This window comes from Boleophthalmus pectinirostris, unplaced genomic scaffold, assembly GCF_026225935.1.
Source record: "Boleophthalmus pectinirostris isolate CB_2022bp ecotype Guang Dong unplaced genomic scaffold, ASM2622593v1 HiC_scaffold_9, whole genome shotgun sequence".
NCBI classification, from domain to species: Eukaryota; Metazoa; Chordata; class Actinopteri; order Gobiiformes; family Gobiidae; genus Boleophthalmus; species Boleophthalmus pectinirostris.
Window position 1 is genome coordinate 17,466,034 of NW_026571541.1, and position 24,298 is coordinate 17,490,331.

The 24,298-nt window shown below is 39.5% G+C and overlaps 3 protein-coding genes across 7 annotated transcripts in view; all 3 read right to left on the reverse strand.

Moving 5' to 3' along the window:
* The window catches only part of calm3a (calmodulin 3a (phosphorylase kinase, delta)), a 28,592-nt gene extending 13,702 nt beyond the window's left edge, over positions 1-14,890 (reverse strand). For 2 of the 5 annotated variants that reach the window (XR_002318597.2, XR_008631446.1), the window contains exons 1-2: positions 6,781-12,459; positions 4,276-5,827 (exon numbers count right to left, since the gene is read on the reverse strand). Coding sequence is in view for 2 of the 5 variants with exons in the window: in XM_020918040.2 (XP_020773699.1) it covers positions 5,799-5,827; positions 12,467-12,602; positions 12,690-12,796; positions 13,136-13,279; positions 13,393-13,423; positions 14,694-14,696 (450 nt within the window). In the remaining 3 variants the exon portion in view is untranslated. The other 3 variants (XR_008631447.1, XM_020918040.2, XM_055147694.1) reach the window with 3 other exon arrangements.
* A 691-nt stretch (positions 14,891-15,581) lies between these two features.
* On the reverse strand, positions 15,582-17,355 carry si:ch211-261a10.5 (potassium channel subfamily K member 13). Its single transcript, XM_020918028.2, has 2 exons — positions 17,022-17,355; positions 15,582-16,366 (listed from the first exon to the last, which is right to left on the reverse strand). Exons 1-2 carry the CDS (start codon positions 17,353-17,355, stop codon positions 15,582-15,584), a joined length of 1,119 nt encoding a protein of 372 aa, XP_020773687.2.
* Positions 17,356-17,830: 475 nt separating this feature from the next.
* On the reverse strand, positions 17,831-23,579 carry si:ch211-195m9.3 (uncharacterized). The gene is made up of 15 exons (XM_020918077.2): positions 23,446-23,579; positions 23,307-23,339; positions 23,045-23,093; positions 22,877-22,953; positions 21,833-21,967; positions 21,547-21,714; positions 21,408-21,464; positions 21,171-21,338; positions 20,715-20,939; positions 19,898-19,974; positions 19,354-19,427; positions 18,791-18,935; positions 18,539-18,701; positions 18,418-18,471; positions 17,831-18,322 (listed from the first exon to the last, which is right to left on the reverse strand). The coding sequence occupies exons 1-15, from the start codon at positions 23,504-23,506 to the stop codon at positions 18,066-18,068; spliced, it is 1,743 nt and encodes a 580-aa protein (XP_020773736.2). The 5' UTR covers positions 23,507-23,579; the 3' UTR covers positions 17,831-18,065.
* Positions 23,580-24,298: the final 719 nt, after the last annotated feature.

Sequence of the window (24,298 nt, forward strand, 5' to 3'; positions counted from 1 at the left end):
AATGTTACATGAAATCTAGTTGATATAGAATAAAACAGAGGTCGACATCTTGTTCACCTGCTTGAATCTAAGGAAAGCCATACGTTTCATGTGAAACATCCAGAATTCACTCCTTGAGCTGATTAATGATTGGCTACAGGGGTTGGGCCTTATGTAATATGTAGTGAAGTTTTGGATCAGAGAGAGTCCTATTAGATTTAAACCTAAAACTGGATTTCAGGATTGGAACTGGCAACCAAATGATAGACTTATGTGAGGCTCATTATTCTTTCTGATAATCATCTTAAAAAACAAAACACCACATTCACTATAACCTAAACAATGTGGCCATCATATGCAATGTTTAGGAATAAATCTGCATTAGAATTGTTATGATCATGTACTTCGTATCTGAGGACACAGCTCAGGTTTATGATCTTAAATACATTTACTTAAAGAAGACTGGTTTCAAAACAACACCACTGCATTTTTCTGGTGTGAACAGTAAGATAGATTTCTGAACTTGACTGAATTTTTGGGAAGAGATAACACCTCTAAACCATATATGACCAGAGAGTTTCACATACTCCCACTGTATTTCCTTTGTTTGGACGATTCTCAGGTTTTTGATCAAAAGCAGACAAGAATTGAAGACAAAAAGCTGAGCGTGACTTGTGTGAGTAATAAGCTAGACGGATTGTTAAGGAAAAATAACCTTTAAATGTTCTAAGAACACTTATTCTCAACAGAAAATATTATTGCATTAGAAAGGAACACTTTCATGTTAAAAGAAATGCAATGTCAGCGGTTTAAGAAACAACACAGATTGCATCAACAATTACAGATAAAAATATTTTTGTGTAAATCTATGTATCTATGTATGTATGTATGTATGTATGTTATGTACTGTTTGTACTGTATGTACTGTATGTATGTATGTATTTATTTATTTGTAGTACCATAACAGCTTGGGGGAGGTGAATAATTAACATCTTTAACTCACTATAGATCCAATCCTAAGTGTTTTATTGTGCTATTTATTGCAGCACATGTTTTATGGTTTATTATTATGCTATTGTATCTGTAGTGTAAGCTCTTCAATGTTACACAATAGGCTAATTCTTAATTATTACATCTGCATTTCAGATAAATGCGTACAGAGAGTACTCATGAATATTTCATTTTGGTTTGCTGTTTGTTGAACATTGTCAAGCTTCACGGATCAATTGCTCACTGATCGTTGAACAGACCGGTGTATTGTGATGAAACTGTAGTAGTCACTAGTAAAAGCTAACAAGCAGAGCGTTACTTTATCATTACATTGTGTAAAATGTAATGTATAATGGCATGCCCCTTATTTATTTATTTTGTAGTGCCTGAATTGTTTGGAGGTCAAAAATTTCCTGGTGGATGACCACTATTGCTTGTGAGTAACCTATACCATAAAATAAGCTTTTACTTAAGAATATGTAGTTCAGTAATAGTGTATTAGGACACAGTATGCTGGCAGGAACAAGAGCCAATAAATCTGTATTCCATCAAACTAATCTCCATATAAATCTTATGGCTCTACTCAGTCCATGAATCAGCTCCCATAAAAATAAGTCGTAATTTTTGGTGTTTAAGTATTTCACAGTTAAACAAGCAGCTCACCCATAGCAGATAAGACTTAACCATTGGCTCATGTCAAAGACAAACTTCTAGTGGCATCTGCCCACATTCATTGTTCTGGTCCAGTGTACACAGTGAGAGAAAGGGCTTTCCCAGTTCTATGGAGACTGCACACACTCCTATAATAGACATAATGAGAGTGGCCTGTTTTGGATTAGGCTGTTTGTTCTAAATTGTCCACAGAAATTAATTTGAATTTTTTTTGTCTTCCACCAATGTAGTGTCTAGTGAACAAATGAAGTACAGTACTTTTTAAAACACACAAATGGTCCTTGTAACAAAATGAACACCATTGTATAAACTAGTAAAAATTAATTGTGATTTTAACATCCAAAGCTCCTTACTGATGTATTGATTTAACAATAATGTTCAACACAACCACTGAAAGCAGAAGGAGGGATTTTCCCTTTCTAAATCTACCTGCACATCTTTATCAATTTCTAGTACTGATCCAGAAGTGTCATTTGTGTGGTGGACTTTTCTGTAATCTAATATTAAATAAATTTATATTATCCTTGAATAGCAGCTTTTGTGCTTAGTGCCATCATAACCCAAATTAGAACTTATGTTATGGAGTCTGTTTTACTAGGCTTCCACTTAAAAGGGTTTTCTGTTTACTGCCAGAGACTCTATATATAAGCTGAGACCTTGCTGCAATTTTTTTATGAATTTAGCAGGCCTAAGTAAAGAAAAAGTTTTAATGTGCCAGTTATTTGTTGTGTACATAGTTTGTTTGACTATGAAGGCAACAAAATGGGAAACTCTAGGTCTTGTATAAGAGATGTGTGTTGCTGTGTATTCAAATGAGGGCAATGCACATGAAGGTGTGTCCTGATGCAAAGTAAGAAGACTGGGAGGCAACAGAATGTCACGCTCAGATCCAAAACTCAACACTTGTATCTGGGACTTAAGTGTGAAGATACTGTTCAAAGTTTTATCCATATAGGCCACCTAAATATTTTTGTTAAGCCATACCTTTAGGTGCTCTGTCAAAATAAAAATAGGCTGCCATATGTATGACGGTACTATCACATTCACAGCTCAGGTGACATGGCTCCCTCTAGTGTTTAAAAGAGGAAAGCTTACCTTATGTTGGCAAAAAAAAAAAAAAAAAAAAGTGGTGTCCTGTATAAAGTGACTGTATAAAGAAGAGATTTTATTGCTGAGTTTTAGATGACATTGCTACAGTTTATACCCCAATATTATTTAATACAGATGGGAAACAGGCAAAATTACCATTGTGCAACTGCAGATTTTGTTGCAATACAGTATGTTTCAGCAAATAGTGCTTGGACGAGAGACCGCTGGGAATAACAGGTACTAGTGGGGCGCCAGTGGCTAAAACTGTCATTGTGTCCTTAGGCAAGACACTTTATTGCCTACTAAGAAAGTGGTGTGCGCATGAGTGTTGGTGGTGGTTGGAGGGGCCAATGGCGCAGATTGGCAGCCACACTTCTGTCAGTCTCTCTCAGGGCAGCTGTGGCTACAATAGTAACTTACCACCACTGTGGAGTGAATGAACAATGAACTGTAAAGCGCTTTGGCTGTCTTGAGAAGTGCTATATAAATGCAATGATTAATTAATTTAGATAATTTGACAAAATAAATGCTCAATCAAAACATTATTGTGTAATGTCTTTGAGGTGGCCAATGATCCACATGTGCATTCTTGGTAAATGACCCAAATAGAGGAGAGGACGTGACGGAGCTCTGATTAGGAGGATCCCTCCTAAGTGGTTCAAAAGTTGAGGATCCTGGCAATTGGGAAACACCCTTAGTCTTACTGAAACCCAGCTCCGTCCTGGGCTGTTCTCATATTGGGTGTTTCTCAATTCCCAGGATCCTTCCTCCAGAGACCACTTTGTAGCACTTCTCTGGAGTCGACTCCTCTGAAGTAGAGCCAAGAAAAGCGATGTCCCCATGCTACGTAAAACGTGTGAATAATGAAGGCTGAGTGAATCATCTGTTATCGGGTTATTTAGGCTGATTAGCCTAGAGAAAGCTTTAAGAGATTTTGCTGCAATTGTCCTGATTTAATGAATTCGATCTGGTACTGTGTTATTTGCAGCAATGTTGCTAAAATAGCAGTTTTTTTTTTTTACTTTTGTATTGTGTAATGAGTTTTTTGATTGCAGCGTTCTGAGGTGGCCAAGGATCCACCTGTGCGTCCCTGGTAAAAGAGTCAAACGCAGGAGTCGAGCGCGGAGGGTGTGAGGACTTTGGAGAAACTGGAACACCACCTGGCGGAGCTCTGATGACCATTATATGTTAAGGCCATAAACTGTACCAGTTTCACTGCCCCCTTCTGGACGCGCAGCTTCATTGACTGTTTCTATCACTACACACATGCATCTGCAGCTTTCGAGATACTAAATATTACTTTAAATTGCTATTTACTGTCTTTAAACTGTACATACCAATAATTACCTATTGTACATAATAGCTGTGCAACTTATTTTTGGACTAAACATGCATTAATTGATGTTCTCTTAGATTCACATTTAACGTAAATGCTATCCTTCTGTTCCCCACAACATTACCCAGTTCTTGATCTGTTCTTGACTCAAAGAGTCTCTTTGTCACTCTCCACATAATACAGTTAAATTTAATAAATTTTCAAATAAATTTTCAGCACACTTTAATTTATTTTCATTCATTTCAAAGCAACACTTGTAACAGAGTACTGAAGACATGCACTTTTGGTTAAGCATGATGGAGAAATATACGTAGGTGAAGTAAAGCTCGGTCAATTTATTGGTGCATATGGAAAAAATACAGACTGCCTTAACAGTCCTTAATAACTTACTTTCAAATTTTGAAGACTGAAAAGCCTCCCATACGGTGACCCTACTAGCCAACATTTGGTTTACAATATAATGGCCAATATCTGTAATGCTGAACTTCACTGCAACCCCATTTCTACTGCATAGCCCAAAGATCACCCCTGGACAGTAGAACAGATTAAACAGTATGTGCTCTCATGAGAAATAAACAGCAAGCAGACAAAGTCACTTGACAAAAAACTTGGACACAAAAAATAAAAATATGAAGAGTTACCTCAACAGCAACAATAAAGTATTTTAGGACAAAACCATTTTAATATCCATTTAGCTCGTAGTGCAAATTAATATTTTACTGGATTTTATTTATAATATTTAAATTAACTACAGTTCCTGCAGAATATTGAGACATTTCTGAGGATTATGGCACATTTCAAAACAAAAGAAAAACTGATCACAGGTATTATTTTACTACAACAGGCAAACTTTACAATACACTAATATATCAAGATATATATTGTGACCAAAGTTTGTCATGAATAGATAATATATTTAGAACACAGTTATAAAGCAGTACATCAATATTATATTATTAGGATATCTGTTTGCAGAACAAAAGTATTAACTGCAGTCCTGGTTTGTTTCCACAACAAACACCCTGACACAATTCACATAACTGCCTCCAATTAGTGCTGCAACATCCAAAACCCAACGCTCAACAAGAAGCCAGAAAACATCCCACAGAGGGAATGACAGACAGCACTGTGCAGATATGGGTCTGTCCAAACAGTGCTCACTTTCAACTGAGCACCCACAAACACCCTAAAACATATTTGCTCTTGCAACACTCAATAGTTAGATGTATTTTACAGATATAGCTATATAGTAATGTATATACCTGCAGAGTGTACACAATCTGACCACTAGTTCTGACGGGCTCCGAACCACCTCGTGACAAGAGACCGCCACAGAAAGGGTGCATGCAAGAAGAGTACAAGAACCCAATTTAGGATGAGAATAATCACTACTGCCACTGGTGCAACAAAGTCTATATTCTGTATTGATATTGCAAAGAGGTGGATGACCAGCTGTTCTGTAGGAACTGTGGCCTGGGACTTTCTCTGTCTTTTCAGTTGCTATTTCCTCTAAATAATTCAGGAGAATCTTGGTCTGAAGTACAGGGCTTCAACCCTCTTAAAACTTGGTCCATTTGTTTCCCTATTCTGTTGTTTGCTAAACAGAGACCTTAAAATTAGCTGTAAAAGATAAATTGCACATTACTAAACTTGTAAATGTTAGGGGTCCTTTTTGATTTAAAAGACAATCTCGAGAGGACAAGCAACATGGAGAGAAATGCCAATGCTCTTCTCACTTGGCGGTCATCATTTGGACAAACTCTGGAAAAGAACAAAGTATTTATTAAAATCCAACACAAAATGCTTACGCCAGATTTACACTGACTGCAAGTGCGTACTTTGAGAGTGTTACTGCCATATTGCCTGTTAGACCAACTATGACAACTTTGGTGCATATTTCACCAAAGCAAGTTTCAAGGGGTACACACGTGTAATTCACGTGTAATGACCTGTAAGCCGCTCCAGACTGCTATTTCTTGTGTATTCTTCCCTCAGACCTGAGTCTCACCCGCAATCAAACCCCAAGGTCAGTGTGGCAGGACACAGAGGTCAGAGCAGAAGTCAGTGTGGCAGGGCGCAATGGTTATAATGACCTTTAAGTCTTGTGGGACCCGAACCGCACCACACTTGCAGTCAGTGTACACACAAAAGTTCAGCCAACAGAAGACAAGGCATCACAGTTGAATAGGGTAAAGTCTAGAAGATTTTTAAAATATATTATTATACCAATCTTGACATTTGCTGATACTCCACATTTAATCCCTTCAAATGAATAATAAAAAACTTTGATACTTTAGGTTTTGGTTTCATACCTTGATGTCATGACACTGGTTCTGATCATTATGGCAAAATTCACTGCATTGTTCAATTAAACAATTCTGATTCTTGAAACTTGGTCTCCTCCACTCCTCAGCCAAATAGATTTTTAACTACTTTATTTTGGTCATCCATCAGTTTTCACAATTTTTTCATGCATGTTCAAATAATTCTTGCATTTGAGGCTCAAGTGTTCAGAAAGTTTGTTTTCACCTACCCCCTAGCCCTGCCACTTCTGGTAAATAGTATATATTGCGGCGTATGTAGCCCAATGCTTATCCCACACGCCGCGGCGGGCTAAGACACGGGGTAAAACACTGTGGAAGCGTAACTCGGAACAAATGCACATATACACGGTACTTGTTCGTAATGGTAGGCATACGCGTTAGAGCACTTACTTTAAAGCTGCTGCCGTCCGTAGCCATGCACCGATTCCTTCTATGCGCAAATCTTTCCTGTTAAAATACGGTCAACAGAAAGTTGCTCCCCGTGCTCACCCCGCCACCATGATCCAAGGCCTTACACTCAACAGGTGAGCGCGCTCATATATAGGCCACACCACACCCACCGTGCCACCCCCAGACACCGCAGTGTAGTGCACAGAGTTAAAGCGCGTGCACATTAGTGAGGAAACCAATAGCAAACCCACGAATGGCTCCTACATACCGGCCCCTAATTATTAACTAGTAATAATTAACCACCACCAACTACTTGTAGGAGACAGAAGAGAAACCATACTAAACCACAAAAAGAAATAGAGTCCATAGTGGTCACTGCTCTTCCGCTGACAGCTAGTCCTGAGACACTTTACTTTTAATGTTTGCCACCTGGACCTTCAGTTCCCTTTTCCACAGCTTGTCCATCCTGCTGGCCACCACCGCAGCTGTCAACTCCATACGAGGGATGGTAACAGGTTTGAGTGGAGCCACATGTGCCTTGCCCATCACAAATGTGCAGTAAGCTCTGCCACTGATGTCACAGAGTAACAGATAGGTCACGGTTCCAAAACCCTCCTCACTTGCATCCGCAAAGTGGTGCAGCTGCGCAGAAGCAAGATCACCAAAGTTCATAGGTTTCAAGCATCTACTGACCTCCCAGTGTTCAAGGAGATGCATATCTTCCAGCCAGGCCAACCAATCTCTAGCCACTGAAGGAGGCAGAGGATTGTAAACTGAACGGATGACTGACAGGATTCCTCTTCTCGTCAGCGGATGATTTTTGAGTGTGATCTTGAACTTAAACAAGTCAGACTCCACGCACCACTGCACGCCCAAAGCTCACTCTATAGGCAAGACATCACTGTCTAAATCTAGATCTTTTACTTCTTTGGCTCTCTTTTCAGCAGAAAGAACTGAGTGCCGATTACTGACCCATTTCGTAAGCTTAAACCCACCTTTGGCACACAAAGCTCCAAGTTCTTGACATAAAGACATTGCTTCCGCTTCAGAGGCAACAGACACCAAGCAATCATCAACATAAAAATGGTGCAACAGAGTATTGACAGCCGCAGGACTGAAATGGTCATGATTATCCTCAGCACACCTCCGAAGAGCAAAAGAGGCACAGCTAGGAGAGGACGTAGCACCAAACACATGTGCTACCATTCGGTACTCCGCGAGCTCCTGACTGCAGTCTCTGTCAGGCCACCACAGGAATCTCAACAAATCACAGTCTTCAGCTGGTACCCGGACCTGGTGAAACATGGCCTCAACATCAGCCATAAGCACAACAGGTTCCTTATGAAATCTGGTGAGAACATTAACCAACAGACTAGTAAGGTCAGGACGCTGAAGCAGTTGGGAGTTCAAACAGGTGCCTTGAAAAGTGGCTCCGCAGTCAAAGACTACCCGCAGCTTTTTGTTTTGAGGGTAGTACACACCATGGTGAGGTATGTACCACACCCTCATATCATGACGAGCCAACTGGTCAGATGGAACTCGCTCAGCGTAACCATTGGCAAGCATCCCTGACATGAATGTAACATAATCACGACAAAGAGACAAATCTTTGGTCAAACATTTTTCAAGACTCTGCGCACACTGTTCTGCAACGGTTTTATTGTTCAGCATGTTGAGGGCTTTTTCTCTCATGGGCAAAGCAATGCAATAATGGCCATTCACCAACCTGACTGACTCAGAGACAGACTCCATAAATTTGTTCATCTTCTTTAGATAGGCCAAGTTGTTCTTCCTGTTTTGTTTCAGGGAAGTCAACCTTTAGCTGTTTTTCCCAAAGTTCATCCAACTTTGCCACCGAGATCCTCCCCACTGGCATGACATACTCCTCTTAGCGGGCCATTCACGGTCTAACCAAGGATGGTTTTAATGGCATAAGGACCTCCACCCTCTGCTCGCACAACCTCCCACGGCTCCAGTGCCTGAGGTACATTGGTCCCAATCAGAAGATCCACTTCTGCCTTGATCTCCGGGATGTTTATGTGATTTAAGTGTGGCCATCGTCAAAGGTCCTTCGTATATGGAATGTTTCCCCTGTGAACAGGCATGCTCTGTTGAGTGAAGATTTCTGGCAAGTCACAAAAACGGTCAGAGCCAAGTCCAGCTACTTCCAGGTCGGTTAGCGTGTAACTGTCTACCACCTTCTCCTGTCCCATTGTCCGGAGGAGAATTCCCAACTTCTTCCCACTGAGGTTGAGTCTGTTCATGAGCCGCTCCGTGCAAAATGAAGCAGTGCTCCCTGGATCTAAAAACGCATATGTCAGCAAAGTCTCATGCCCTCTTTTGGACTTCACCTGTACAGGCAGGATTGACAAGGTACAGTCCTGTTTTCCAGCCCCAGTTAACCCACTAGATTGAACAGACACCACAGCGCCTTCTCTGGCCTCCTCTGAACAGCTACTTGCCTGTGACAAACTACCTTGTCTAGATCTGGACTGAACATGCAACAATGTGGGGTGGTTACAATTGCACACTCTACATGTCAGACGCTTCCTGCAATCTCGACTTCTGTGCCCAATGCACAAACAACCAAAGCACAATTTGTTTTCCTTCACAAGAGACATCTTTTCATCTTGAGTCTTCTTATCCAACAGAAGGCAAACATCCAAAGCATGACCAGCTCCACAAAATAAGCAAATTTTTACAGGTAGGTTCTCTCCTTTATTCAGAGAGTCATCTCTTTCTGTCGGCATTACTGTAGTGGCAAAACTACTACCTTTGGGTTTTAGACTGGTCCGAGGAGTCACAGGTTTGAAGTCCCCTTTTACTGTCCCTGGGGAGTCCTGTATGTCCCCAAACAGAGGGTCACTTGCGATCTTCACTTGTCTCTCGACAAAATTTACAATATCATTGAATGTGGCTCTACGACAAAACTTTTCCTGAATATCACAGGCCACATTTCTCCAACGGTCCCTGAGCTTATACGGTAACTTCTTGATAATTGTTTGCATGTTAGTAGGAACATTCAGGTCACCCATACACTCTCCCATTGAATTGCAGCACTCATTGAGCAAGAAACTGAAGGCCTGAAGCGCCTTTACGTCCTCACCTTTCACCACAGGCCAGGCAAGCACCCTTCCCATGTATGCCAATGCAACTTTGAAAGGGTCACCAAAATGTTCTTGAAGCAGACTCTTAGCTTGGATGTAGCCACAAGCAGGAGGCAGGTGTTGATAGCTTCAGACCAAATCCCTGGGCTGACCTCGAGTATACTGTTCAAGATAATATAGACGGTCTTTGTGGTTTTGAGTTTTGGCTTCGATATTATGCTCAAAAGCGCTAATGAAGGTCTGATATTGTAAAGGATCTCCGTCGAAGGTATGCAAGTCCCTCTTGGGCAAGAGAAAGAGCGACTGTTGTTCAACCAACAAGGATGTGATCTCATTTTCTTTCTCTAGAACCGTAAGTAAACGCTGATCAGATGTGTTCTCTGTTGTAAGTGTGGGTGGATCAAGCTGGGTGAATGGAACATCTCGATATACTTCACTGCTGGGTAGCACTGACAGACCGGCCCCACTAACAGCAGTTTGGAGCTCAACCTGGTAACTCACCTTAGGCTTTGTAGCAGCAGAACCTGAAAGCAGAGCACCCCGCGGGCTCCGTCTGTGATGACTGGGTGGTAAATGCAGGCACAAATGTAGCAGCATCTACATTTAACTGAACAGTCTTGGTTCTCTTCAAATAGGAATTCATCCCATCCGATGTAACAGAAATGTGAGATCCTTCTGAGGCCTTAAATACACTTATTCTGGCCATAGAGGCAGCCAGCTCCATGTCCAGATCAAGCTCCTCTTTCTTCCTCCGCAACAGCTCCTGCTGCTCCTCCATTTTCCTGCGCAGCTGCTCCTGCTGCTCCTCCAGAGCATGCTTCTCCCTCAGAAGCCTCTGCCGAGCCATAAGAGCGGCAGTCTCAGCCTCAGCCTTCAGTCTGGCAGAGGACGTGGAGGACATATTGGACTTACTCACCAGTGTGCTGCGCTTCTTTGATTGATTGGATGCATTAGAGACACTGTCACTCGGCCCGATTTCCTCAGCCGCATTTTGCAAATCCCTTCGTGCACCTACACCACTGCCACTGGACAGAGGAGGATCTACAGATGGAGCACAAGATGGTTCAATGGCGCCCTCTTCCAGTCTATGTGTGACATCCGAAATAGCTGGCACCTCCAGGATCCATTTATTTGTCTCCTCCACAAAGGTACTTTTATGCTCCTCCACACTATCAAACCATTGGTTTTGCTTCTTTTGTTCATCAGGAGGGAGCATGGGAACAACTAGATCGTGCAGCCGACAGGCCTCACTGTACAAACTGGACACAATCTCAAGACATAATCTTACCTTTTCAACATTTGCAGGATTTTTCTTCAACTCTGTAATGTCTCTTATTGAACTTTTAATCCTTTTCACTTTTGCTTTTCTTTCATCTTGAAGCTTTTCCACTTTATGTTCCAAGGCTTTGGGAGTGAGTTTTGATTGTTTCATTTCCAACATTTGACCTGGAATCAGTCTCCATTTTCATTCACAAAATCACAATAATCACAAAAGTCTGCACTTACACACAACACAGCGCTTTAATTTTATTGTCTTATTTCCATTTATTTTATTTTTTTATTATAATTTTATAAATTTTATTAAAACGGTACAAGTTCCTGAAAGAAATTATTCCCCCTAACTATCCACCGGAGCTAAGCTAACTCAACCCTAGTCTTCTGCACGTACTAGCGGTGGGTTGTTGTACCTCGGATATACCGATAGACTGGAACCAGACAAACAGTCTCAGAACCAGAACTACCGGCACTCCCAAGCGCAATGCTTCACCCGCTTGACGCACAAGCGAAGCCCTAAGCGGGTCCCAGAACAACGTGAAAGTGCTTCACCTTATGTGAAAGCACCACTAAAGCCTAGCCGGGGAATATGATTAACATTCAATCCAAAATATTTACAACAACATGCAGTACCTTTAATCAAAGTGGCTGTGACGTTGTGTAGCACAGCAAATTTGTGAATGAATGGGCTCACGAGAAATTCATGCGCGTTCACGTCTATCGTTCACAACTCCGAAAGCGATCCAAAACATCCAGATAGTTGCACGACAATACGATGAAATCCACGCTTCAACAACCTTTCTGTTGACAAAATATTGCGGCGTATGTAGCCCAATGCTTATCCCACACGCCGCGGCGGGCTAAGACACGGGGTAAAACACTGTAGACGCGTAACTCGGAACAAATGCACATATACACGGTACTTGTTCGTAATGGTAGGCATACGCGTTAGAGCACTTACTTTAAAGCTGCTTCCGTGCGTAGCCATGCACAGATTCCTTCTATGTGCAAATCTTTCCTGTTAAAATACGGTCAACAGAAAGTTGCTCCCCGTGCTCACCCCGCCACCATGATCCAAGGCCTTACACTCAACAGGTGAGCGCGCTCATATATAGGCCACACCACACCCACCGTGCCACCCCCAGACACCGCAGTGTAGTGCACAGAGTTAAAGCGCGTGTACATTAGTTACATGAGGAAACCAATAGAAAACCCACGAATGGCTCCTACAGTATAGGAGCAAAGAAATAGTTTAATAGAGGCATTGGCATGTATGCTAATGGTTGCCAAATCAAAACTTGTACCTTCATAATTGACCTGACCATCCCCATCGATGTCAGCCTCACGGATCATTTCATCCACCTCTTCGTCAGTCAGCTTCTCTCCAAGGTTGGTCATGACATGCCGTAACTCTGCAGCACTGATGTAACCATTTCCATCCTTTAAAACAGGGTAGTAGTTACAGATATTTAATATGTGAAAACTAACAAAGTCAGCAAAAAAGGATTATTTTATTTAAGATGGCACCTTGTCAAAAACTCGGAAAGCTTCTCTGATTTCCTCCTCACTGTCTGTGTCTTTCATCTTCCTTGCCATCATGGTCAGAAACTCAGGGAAATCAATAGTCCCGTTACCTAATCACAGAACATGATGAGATGAAAGAAGCTTACATATTAACAATAATGTTTACATAACTTATGCCAAAGCCTGCGATGGTCTTATTAAATGAAATAAGTAGATATAGAACATTTCTCTGTCTTCCTTTCTCACAACATATGTATCATATACCAACAAATTTTACTTTGTGGAGATGCTTCCTGATGTACGAGAGATGTGATTAGAGGACTATTTAAACATGATTGAAACAATACAGATGTGTATTTAGTGAAAGTGTAACGTATCAGAATGCTTCAAAACACAGCATTTCCACCATCTGCCTCTTAGAGCATAATGAAGTGAGATTTGCTGCTCACCATCAGCATCCACCTCATTGATCATGTCTTGCAGCTCAGCTTCAGTGGGGTTCTGTCCAAGAGAGCGCATGACTGTCCCCAACTCTTTTGTGGTAATAGTGCCATCACCATCTTTGTCGAAGAGTGAAAAGGCCTCCTTGAACTCTGCACAGTACAAACACAGGCAATGGATGCCGTGCACTATTGCATACAAGTGTTTTGTAACCATTATATATAAATAACAACATGTTGCTGTGGATGCACCACAATTAACTTACCAGCAATCTGCTCCTCAGTCAGCTGATCTGCCTGAATTAAAAGAAATTATAGTGTTTATGATTAACAGTTAAATTAGAAGACTATGCTTGATCAAACACAAATCTGTGATTCTGTACAGCATTTCAACTATGTTGGGTCCCACACAGGTTGTTCAAGAGTCCTTCCACACATGGCAGCCTCAGACAGGGAAAGTGTAGAGAGGGACGGGTATAAATACTCACAGCCAGGAATACACATGGCTGCTATAATTAGTGAGAAGCGAACAGGGTCGTCAATGTAGCACAGAGGATGAGAGCCACAATCTTCTTGTATTTAGCAGCCAGATGCTGCATTATAATGCGAGCCCTGCCAACTGTTGCCAGACAGGGATAGCTGCTAGTGTACAACTCTTTAAAGCGTATGAATGAATGAACAACAATAAACATAGGTACTTGTCCGACATTAACCTCATGTAAACAGAGCTTCACGGGACTGTCTTCCTTTAGCGTTCAAGTGTTTTGGAGGGTGCAATGCGGGTGCTGGCAGCCTGCTGCACAGAGCATGGTTTGGTTCAATGCGGGGGGAAGGGAGGGTCGGGAGGAAGGGTAGGTAGAGGATCATTCAACAAGCAGAATGCGGCTCAACGTTGTGACGCAAGACGTCATCATGGGCATAACCAAAGTGATCATATTTTATTTGAGAAGCATAAATGCTTTATATGTGCCGTGTGCGCATACAGTAAGCTTAACTATAGGCCTACCTTGTACATGTTGATTGTTTGATTTGTTTTGTCATATGGGGATCCGGGATAGCGTTATCCGGCTCACATACACCCGTCCATTTATTTTTACACATTAACCCCGGCCACTACGGTGAAATAATAATTACATTTGCCCATGTCCACCTCTTCCAACCAAATGACTCAAAAGAGATTAACAGGAAACATACTGCTGCTCGACGGGCTCCTCCCTTGATCAAAGCTTTTTGGAGCACAATAACGATGGTGTCATTTTAGATTGAAAACAGTAAAATGCAACGTTGCCAAAATATTAAAAAGGGTGCTTATGAATTATTCCACGCACTCCCATCACGCCACGATATCACTGTGCAACGCATCGTTTTGACATGCAAAAGCAGTAGCTCGTGATAGGCCTTGTTAATTCCATTTTGGACCAATGTACTTGCATTGTGCTCTAAATGGTTCATAGAAGGATTAGAGGAGAGCAAAAACAATCGTATGAATGCTAACATTGCGCTTATCTCGTAAGACAGCACGAGCTATGCTATTCACGGCTACGCTGGTATAGCCTTCTATACTCACCATTGTCCTGTTGGCTTTTCAGGCTCCAAGAAGAGTCTCTATCGTTATGAAGAAGTACGCTACTTTGTAATAGATATAGAAACACTATATTCAGGAGTATTTGTCTTGGATTTTGTAAAATGTGATAAATAATGTGTGTAATAGCGCCGTATTGCCGCAGAGGAGCTAAAGATCTGTGTGACGCCGGGTGGTAAAAGCATTGGGCACTGGTGGGTGTTCTGCGTACTGCTTGGTGCCTGTATCCTTCCGACCTGCTTCACGGCTCTATTTTAGATACAAACACTGGCAAATTTGTACGGTTCATGACTTATATGTGTATAAAGAATTTTAAATATTCATATTAATTTCAAATGCATCTCGTGTGGTAAAAGTCATGTTTAAGAACATAAAAAGAAGAGTTAAGAACTAATTTTATAATTACAAGACAGATTCATTAATTAAATTGGCCTATTTTACTTACTATGCCCACTTTTTCATATTGTGTTTGACTGACATTGACCACCAGGGGTAAGCTTTACTTTTAGTACGACCACTGTTGGCCTATTAAAATTGTCGAAAGGATATTCATTCTTTACTTGAAAGAGCCCGATGCATTGAAAGAACATCAATTAAGCAATATTTTCTTTCTTTTTTTAATTTGATTTGTTTTTATTGCTATTCACTCTGATCGAATCCCTCTTGGCTTCTCTATGAAAACTTATAAAGCATCTTGATACACTTATTCAAAGAGTGTAAAAAGTCAAAATAGTTTTATTAGGCATGATGTGTTTACAACAATGTTTACAACAATACAGTTTTAAATTCTGAAGAGAAGATAGGTTTAACACAATCGTCTCTCTTTGCAGAGATGACCATATGGCAAGAACACCAGCAGAGGGCGCCATAGATCTAAGTTGGTTTAGTGCAAATACTTAAGACATCCTCTTCTTCATCGTCTTGTCTAAAGAATTGTCTGTTTTCCTGATCTTTACCAGATACTGTTTCCACTTTTGCATCATTACAAAAGCACTTTCTAATATCCCTAGGAAACCCCAAAGCCCATGGTTTTCTGTACTCTGAGGTATGAAGTGTTTGCCTGCTGAGTCTTTTTTGGCACAGCCTGAAGAAATGCCTGAATTTGACATATTTGACCCTGTTGAACATGACGTCTAGACATTCCAGTAGCCAGTTCAGTCCCTGTTTGATGATGACTGATATAGTGTTAAACAAGGAGTAGGTGCAGCAAACTCCCAGTAGCATCAGTAGACAGTTGGCCACCTGATACCCACGGGTCTCCTCATGGTGCTCCCGTTGACCACTCACAAAGTCTCCAAAGCCCACTGTGCTGAAAGCTACAAAACAAAAGTACAAGCTCTCCAGGTAGCTCCAGCCTTCCATGACAGAATAGAGTGAAGCTGCACAGCAAGCAACCAGTAAAACAGCGAGGAGTAGAACAAAGGTCACTTGAAGTATTGATGGTTTCCAGTTATTTTCATCATCTTCATTATTTCTGTTTTGCAGTCTGCTGTGCTGGGACCTCCTTCTGCAGCACCAGACGATAGCCACACTTAAAAATGTGATGATTCGCTCCAAAAAGAGATTGAAGAAGAGGATTGTTGTGGAACAGCCCAGAAGACCATAAAAAACAAGTAGAACCTTTCCTATGACAGTGGATGGGGCAGACACTCCAAAGCCTATTTTGGAAAAGAAAGAGTTTGTCATTCACTATTGTTCAAACAGGGCTATCTATCTGTAAATATGGAAGAATCTTAGTGGTTGTCTTTTTTCTTTTTTTTTTGCTTTATATGGGACTGTAGGTGTATATTCATGTAAGTCATGATATATATAAATGTAGCAATAATAATAAAGGCAGGGGAAATGAACATCAATATGATACTAGGGAGTTAGTAATAAAAAGAATAACTGATAAAGTGGATGGGTGGATGGGAACATGGACATTGGATGTGGGGGATGATGATTTAATCTTTCCGGGTGTGGATAAATGTACTACTTTGAGGAATGCAATCTGATTTTTTATTTTATTCCAAGTTTTTATAAAACTTGATGCAACAGTCGGTAAGAAAGGTGGTGTTCTATAAAAGAAATTGATCAGTTGTTACATTAGAGTTTCTACTGAGATAATTCACATGTAGATAGACACGCATTAAGGGGCATGTAAAATTGATTTTACTCTGACCATATTTGTTTATCTTGCAAATACTGATTTAGATGAACCCCTTTAAGCTGTTGTAAAATGTGTCTACTTGTTTCGTTTTTTTTTTTTTGTTTTTTTAGATTTGTAAAGGATTTATACATTTTCTTTCCTAAAAGCACTGCTATGTTACTCACCAATGGTGGAGACTACTGTTCCCACAAAATAAAAAGCTCCTGGGAAGTCCCATAGTGCCCTTCCCTGCTGGGATCTGATTCCGGCTGTCCTGGCCTCTTCATAGTGATATAAAATGGACTTTAGCTCCACATGGCTAATGTTATGCTCTTCACTGAAGGTTTTGAGTCTACTGGTCCAAAGATGATGGGCTTGAAGCTCATATGGTCTCTCCAAAAAAGAGAAGATGGCTGCTCCCGCTAGCATGTAGAGGGCAATAAGTATGCCCAGCAGGCAAAAGCGAGCACTGTCCCTGCCAGGGGTGAGGGACGGACACCTGCAAGACTCTTTCTTCATATCTTTAATACAGTAAGCTCTACTTTGGCAACCCTTAACTAACTATGACGCATTTAATGTTTTCCCTTAAATCATTAAATCATAAGTTCAAAGCTACTAAACCTTCTTCTGTGAGTGTAGTGCTAGAGCTGTGTGGTTTTCAAAATGATAGTAATCATCTCTGCTGCTCCTTATCTTCAACTCAATAATCCATCTTTGCTTTATTTTTATGAGCCTCAAACACACCATGGCTCTGAATCTCCCTCAGGTACATCTGCCTCTCAGTATTGTCACAAATGTTTATCTTTATGTATGTGTATAAGAAATGTGATATTATTCAGTGTAGCACTGATGACTTCAATCATACTATTAGTGTAATATTATATTAGTGTAAATTTAAGTGATAGACAGAATAACCAAATGGACAGACAAAGTGCAACAATTATTTCAAGTTTTATTGATAAAATATATAAAACTTGTCAATATAATCAGATGTGACATTAGGTTCATTAGCTAAATATGAACAGTAAAAAGGTGCAAAATATATGTAATATACAGGTGAATTTAGCTTGTGGCATGAGAACATTTCTTAACAGTAGACCAAAACTGAGTGTAACTCCATGATGCTAGCTTAATGTGTTGTTAACTTCAAGTCATAGATATAATTATCTTGCAAAAATATATTTTTCGCATTTCAACCTTTGTCACCAGAGTTTGGTTTGTCAGGATAACTATTGTTGACACATGGATACAATGAAATAAAGAGCTTCATAGACAGACTTGTTATCCAAGTTGACAAAAACTTCAGTTCTATTAAAGAAATACACTTTTCCAATTTTGATTTCAGGCAAAATACAGTTCCCAGGATCCTCTGAGACCATGACATGTTGGGGTTCAACATAAACAAGTCCCTCTTTGGCATTGATCTTCATCACACTGTTAAATATGATGCTGCACGATGAAACACTCTCCACTTTTCCAAGTGTGACTGCGCCCAAAAATATTTTTATTTATAAATATACATACTGTATACATACAGTATGTATATAATGTGTGTATACATATATAGACATATATACATACCCTTGTTGCAAAGGTTTTGTTTCTCTTGATTATTTATGGACAAATGTGGGGAACCTATAAAAGTAGATATATACATATTCAAACATATAATATGAAGTGTGTCATTGTTCACACAATATACCTTGAGCTTGTTTTTTTCTGCTGGTTTGGTTTTGTTGCAGCGGTGACAGTTTTCCCAAGCAGCAGGACCATAGAGAGGTATTGTAGTACAGATGACCACAGCACTGCAGTCCTTCCTTTGTAGAGTACAGCAGCTGTTTACTCTCACTAATGCAACATGTCTCCTGAAGAGTCAGACATAATGAGTGGCATGATCAATTGTTATATAATATGCATAATTTATTTATATGTCAAATTAAAAACAGGTGTGTACCTCTTTCTTTAGCAGTCTATACCCACAGCATAAAGCATTTTTTGATGTCACGTTTTGGAGTGATCCCATGCAACATTTTAAGTTAGTACTTTTAATGTCATAAGCATCCGTCCCACAGCACTGGATATTCTTCCCTTTTGTGTGGCTAAAAAGAATGAGAATAATGTTCATGGTGGCTAACATGGACAAGATGTTATATTTTGTTACACCCATATCTATGTCTGGGCTTTTTAACCCAACAATATTTTCCTCAGATACAAGTGACAAGAATTTGGCCATAGGCAAAGACATAATAATAATAATAATAATAATAATAATAATAATAATAATAATAATAATAATAATAATAATAATAATAGGGACAAGGTATCACACATCTATTCTCAATGAACAACTATTCTCAAAGAGCCCAGACATTCCTCCACTGTCTGCTGTTAGGGTTTTCCAGACACTGACACATTCCACCACAGCTGCAGCCCTGTCTGTCTCCGGCAGCACGTCCTCAACCCATGGAAAACTTTCACATACTTTCAAAAGGGAGTCATATTATTAATTATTAATACCTGTATCCACTGCAGCAAATATGTGTTGAAGCATTGTAGACTTGATTTCCACAACACTGATTTTCTAGATGACACTGAAATTAAGAAACAAAATGGAAACTTCAGGTCATGCTATAAAGAAATGTTCACAGACCCTCCTTTAGACAACACTGGCAAAGCTCTAGAATCATAACAGTCTGTTTTTTTTTCCTGAAATAATAAATGCTGCTAAAAACTATAGTTCCCACATCCCATTTGAAATCTTATCTATGCGTCTAGAAAATGGTTCTCCTTTATGTCCATTTGCACACAATAATGCAATGTAATGAGAGCTCACATTCAGAGGTCTAATTATTGGACCAGCTTAGATACTGTAAAAAAGCAACTGGGTGGAGCTCCGCATGCGCACCTATTAAAGCTACTCAGTACACAGATAATGAAAATTCAGGACTATGCAACCATCCTTGTGTACTTGTATGTATATGCTGATTTGCAAATGTCAATTAGTTGTTATAACTTAACTATTTTTACAGTAGACATAATGTTAAATATCAATATCTACTACTTTATTTTGTTGCTTGCTCTTTGATTGGTGGACATCTTGGTTGTAGTGTGGGTCAGTCCCTTTATCGTCAACTTCACCTAAAAAGAAAACAAAATGTTTGGGTATAAAAGCACCAACTGATTGCTTATAGTGCAAGTTTTGAAGAGCCAACACCTTGTATTACAGAGGAACTAGAGAATTTGGAGTTAACTAACAGCATGTAAGAGCATGTAATATTACATTATATGGTAGTTTCCCTGTTTCCCACGGGATCAAAAGTCAACACATATAATTCACATTCCAAGCAAAGCAAAATGTGAATACATTATTATCTATTTTGTTTATGATTTGTGATATTTCGTACTACAGTAATGGTTTATTACATATATATTTACAGTGATAGATGAATATTTCTTATTTATTAATACTTCACAATACAATTTTAATATTGCCAATGGTGATTTTGAATGAGTCATTTGATTCATGCCCCCACTGCACTCTGGAAGTCCTTGCTGTTAAAAAAACAAAAACAGTGGTAGTCACACAGTGCCAATGCCACCATAACACACTTACTTAAAGAGTTCAAGGGTCAACATGGAAAAATGCACATGCATGCCTGATTCAGTGATTCTGCTATACTGCCACAGTCCACAATACATGGGAACAAATTGGGGAATTCCTGGGGAACTTCTTGCTCCCATTAGATCACACATGATCAACAGAGCTAAGTACTTAAGTATGTAATTAATTATTTTTTTCTCACATACCACTGCTATAATTAGAATTATGCTACTACAAGCACAATCCTCTCTCTTCTACTAACTCTCTCAACAATTACCTGGACACTGAGACAATGGCATCACTTGAAGTGTGCCATTCTTCTCAACGCAGTATTCAGTCTCAATGTTGAACTGTTTCTCTGGTCCACAACACTGGTGCTTAGGGGACTCCTTGGGTAACATAACCTTGCTGCCGTTAGCACCGCAACACAAATGCTCAACAGAGCCATCTGTATATGTAATCTTTTGTGCTGATTCATTATGCATTCTCCCATCACAAGATGCTGAGGAAAGAAATGTATTAATCACTAATTGTTCATAATGGCAAAATTATAACTCTGAGTTTCAGTAGCAGGAAAGGACTATTCTGGGCAGTTTCATGACACAGTACATTTACTTCTACTAATTAATTAATAATTTTTTCTCACACCTGCCACTGCTATGATTAACACAGCTACTACAAGCACAAAACTAATACATCCTCTCTCTCTTCTACTACCTCTCTCAACAATTACCTGGACACTCAGACAATGGCGTCACTAGAAGTGTGCCATTCTTCTCACAGCAGCATTCAGTCTCAATGTTGAACTGTTTGTCTGGGCCACAGCACTGGTGCTTAGCGGACTCCTTGGGTAACATGAACTTACTGCTGTTTGCGCCACAACACAAATACCCAAACTGTTCTGTGAAAAATATGTCATTCAGATCACTGTAACAACAATGGAGTGGGTTGCCAGTTTAGAACAACATACCTGTATCAGTAAGGTTTTGTGACATTTTGCTTACGGCATTCCTTTGGTCAAGAGACACTGAAAAACCAAGTTGAAAAATCATACAAAACTCAAACAGGTAAACCTTAATTATTATACACTGTACACTGACCAAACTTACCATTAAATCTAGACTCTACTTGAATACTGTAATGCTTCATAACACAGCATTGAGTTTTAATGTTATACTGGTCCGTTTTACAGCACCTATGGTCAGGAGACTTTCTGTTTAAAATAACTTTACTGTTATTTGGCCCACAACACAATTGGCTGTCCTCATCAAATGCCTCTGAGAAAAAATAAAAGACATATTATTCAGCATATTGAGGAAATCTGAAAACTACAGTAAACCTTTAACGCTTTGTTATTGAATCATAATAGTATCAGTATACCATATTTTTACTCACCTCTGCCACAACACTGGGCTGTCGCTGTAGGTTTATTTAAAACAGTAGATTGGCAGCATATCTCATTGAGTGGATTATAAACTTTTAGCCCACAGCAAGATAACACCTTCTCACTGAGCAGGTCAGTGAGACTGGCTACAAAAAAACATAAAAACTGACTTGGCATTACTAATAACTTATGATGTGTGGCCACTGTTGAGGAGTAACGGATTACATGTACTGGCATTACATAATCAGAATACAAATTATGAGTAACTGTATTCAGTTACAGTTACTGTTTCCATGAGTGGTAATTGGATTACAGTTACTTTGTTGAAATAAATGGATTACATGGCGGTATTTTTCTGTTTTCACATTTTGGGCTAAACCAGGACTAAAACAAAAAATAAAACCAGGACTAAATCAGGTCTAAACTAGGACTAAACCAGGACTAAACTAGGACTAAACCAGGTCTAAAAAATATGACACCTAACAGTAGGGTGGACATAATTTAAGGCAGCAGTGATCTCATATAAAAATAATTTCTCTATCAATAATCTGGTTAAGTAAAGACTGGGCTTTTTATTGTCTTTTAGCAGATAAAACATCTTTGTCTTTGCTTCTCTATAGCAAACAAACGCCCGTTCATTGAGACTTGGGCTCAACAGCCAATTTGAAAATAAGTAATTTAATAGATTATGTTACAAAGTACATTTTGGGGTATGTAATCTGTAATTTGTAGGGGAAAACATTTTAAATGTCACCTTCCCAACACTGTGTGTGGCAGATTTGGATGCTCTTGCTCCTTTCTGCACATTGTACTTTGTTTATGTAACCGATGTGTAACATATTTTAACAAACCTTTGAGTTTTGAATTACACTTGTGATGATTTACTGCTCTGGTGCTTTAAACAGAGTTTGATTTGATAGCATTTGAGCCATAGGGTAGGTCTAAACTAGTACAACTAGTACATTTACACCTTCTATTTGCTTTTAAAAATCACACTTTTAATACCTATACAGTAACACTTAAGTACAGTATCCAGACATTTTCTTCAGTATTACCTTGGCCATGGACTGCACAACAAGTACAATTTTCTTGGTTGAATGTCTGGTTTCTGCTGTGAGGCAGTATTTTTTTGCTGGTATAAATACATAAAAGTTGTAGTTAGTGTGAACCTAGAAAATTTTTATTGGTAGCCTAAAAATAATGTCTTTAATTTAATCACTTACCTATTTGAATCTTTAGTTTCCCCGTTTGCTTTAGATGTGCAGACAGACGCTGTCAACAAGGAGATTGTATATCGTTGTATAAGAGACAAAGTCAAGTCAATAATAAGTGCTAAGAAATTAAAACTGAGAACTAAAATAGACAAAAACTCCAACAAATGTAGGCTATTAACAAACCCTAGACGTCAATGCGTAAATATCCATTGCCTCACCTGTACCAGCAGGTATCTAAATCTGTTAAAACTGGAAAAATGCATTGACTCACCATGAACGCAGACGCCAAATGTGAGCAACAACACTGCAAAAAAATGTCACCGTCAACTCATTTTAAGAAAGTTACCTAAAATTTTAATGACCCGAGAAAAACACAGATAAACCGTGATCAACTCTTGGTGATAACTTACCTAGCCTAGTGGAAAGCACCAGATCCATCATCTTAATGGCTAAACAAAAGACTGGGCACATGCATGGTTTAAGCACTTATAGAAACAATTAGCCACTCCTACCATGTGCTGTAACCTAAAATTACACACGTATAAATATGACACTCGAGGTCGTTAAGCCATAGTGATGATCATGATACTGTCAAGTCACCAGCCCCTTGTGCCCTTGCGCTCCTTGTAATTACGAGCCACAGCACCAGCGAAAATGTCGTTTGTTTTTTCTTTTGTCTACAACATCTGGCAAGTGCAAAGGTACAGGTCGAAAGAACACAAAATGACATAATATGTAGTGTATGTAGTATATGTAGTAATTCACAGACCCTCTGTTCACTATGATTTTATGTCTATTGGGCATTTTCATTTGTAAATGTACAATAAAATAAAAGTAGACTAAACAAATAAATGTATGCATAGCCTACAAGCGGAGGGATAAGAAGAAATACTAGTAAAAAGATAAAATGGTGATTTGAAATGAAATAGGGTTATCAAGTTCTGTATCTTTCCTGCGAAGGACCACAGCTCATCCCGTGGATGAGACGTAATTCCGTCTCTGAGGAAACCACAAGTTCAACTAAAGTTCCTATCACATCTGTTAGTATCAGGAGTGAAAATTGTAAAATTGGAAACAATAGCCATATATAGTACATACCTCCTTTATAAAGACATGTCAATAGAGCCTGTGGGAGAAGTATAGCTCCTCTGTATATTGTCTGAAGGAGTGGGTAAGAGTCCATGATGGAGAGTCTTCAGATCACAGCTAATCATATGTGACCAGCTTTACCACAGACTGGTGGAAGATCTCCTGTAATTCTCT

Excerpts from the sequence above, each read along its gene's own strand:
- si:ch211-261a10.5 (XM_020918028.2), bottom strand. The coding sequence starts at position 17,355 with ATGAAGAAAGAGTCTTGCAGGTGTCCGTCCCTCACCCCTGGCAGGGAC. Across the intron at positions 16,367-17,021 it reads AACAGTAGTCTCCACCATTG|GCTTTGGAGTGTCTGCCCCA; the intron begins GTGAGTAACATA and ends TTTCCAAAATAG.
- si:ch211-195m9.3 (XM_020918077.2), bottom strand. The coding sequence starts at position 23,506 with ATGTGCCCAGTCTTTTGTTTAGCCATTAAGATGATGGATCTGGTGCTT. Across the intron at positions 23,094-23,306 it reads ATTTGGCGTCTGCGTTCATG|CGTCTGTCTGCACATCTAAA; the intron begins GTGAGTCAATGC and ends CCTTGTTGACAG. Across the intron at positions 22,954-23,044 it reads GAAACTAAAGATTCAAATAG|CAAAAAAATACTGCCTCACA; the intron begins GTAAGTGATTAA and ends TATTTATACCAG.